The sequence below is a fragment of the Saprolegnia diclina genome (genome assembly GCF_000281045.1).
Source record: "Saprolegnia diclina VS20 unplaced genomic scaffold supercont1.171, whole genome shotgun sequence".
NCBI classification, from domain to species: domain Eukaryota; phylum Oomycota; class Saprolegniomycetes; order Saprolegniales; family Saprolegniaceae; genus Saprolegnia; species Saprolegnia diclina.
In genome coordinates, this window is record NW_008246238.1 from 44,549 (window position 1) to 45,351 (window position 803).

The 803-nt window shown below is 58.2% G+C and overlaps 1 protein-coding gene across 1 annotated transcript; it reads left to right on the forward strand.

Moving 5' to 3' along the window:
• Positions 1-6: 6 nt before the first annotated feature.
• On the forward strand, positions 7-712 carry SDRG_16977 (hypothetical protein; the record flags this gene model as incomplete). Its single annotated transcript, XM_008623210.1, has 2 exons — positions 7-641; positions 700-712. The coding sequence occupies exons 1-2, from the start codon at positions 16-18 to the stop codon at positions 710-712; spliced, it is 639 nt and encodes a 212-aa protein (XP_008621432.1). The 5' UTR covers positions 7-15.
• Between the last annotated feature and the right edge of the window lie 91 nt (positions 713-803).

Below are 803 nucleotides of genomic sequence, written 5' to 3' on the forward strand. Positions count from 1 at the left end.
ACGGCCACCGCGCACATGATCAAGACGCTCCATACCTCCAAGGAAGTCGTCGAGCACCAATGGAACATCCTCCTCAAGTCGGGCGTCATCTCGTACTGCTGGAGCATCTTCCTCTTCTGCTTTGACGGTCTTGGTTCGTTCCCGATCTTTGGCACGAAGGCCGCGGGCTTTGGCTGGACGTTCGACTGGGCGCCGGGCACTTATGCCATTGCGCTCATGCTTCCGTTCCGCATCATGTACTCGATCTTCATCGGCAACATCGTCGCGTCCGCCATCATGACGCCGTACCTCAAGGCGTACAAGCTCCACGACTGGTTCGAGACCAAGGACGTCACGGGTCTCAAGGGCTACTACACGTTCACGGCCGTCTCGATCATCTGCGTCGACGCGCTGTACAGCATTGTCAACATTGGTATCATCCTCGCCAAGTCGTGGATGAACAAGAAGACGCCCGAGACGACCGAAGCGCAAGATCCCAAGACGTCGGGCGCCAACTCGATCACGGAGACGCAGCGCCAGGCGTACCTCGACAAGATCTTCGACTCGGTGCACATCCCGGCCTGGCTCTGGCTGAGCGGCCTCCTTATCTTTGCCGCTGTCTCGGTCGTCGTCATCTCGCTCGTCTTTGAAGAGGTCCACTGGTACAAGATTCTCGTCTGCTGCCTCCTCATCCCAATCTTCGCCATCGGCATCGTCCAGGGTGTCGGTATGACCGACTGGAACATCTCGAGCGCTGTCGGCAAGCTCATCCTCTTCATCATCGGCTCGTGGTCGGAAGATGGCTCGATCATTGCGTCGCTCCT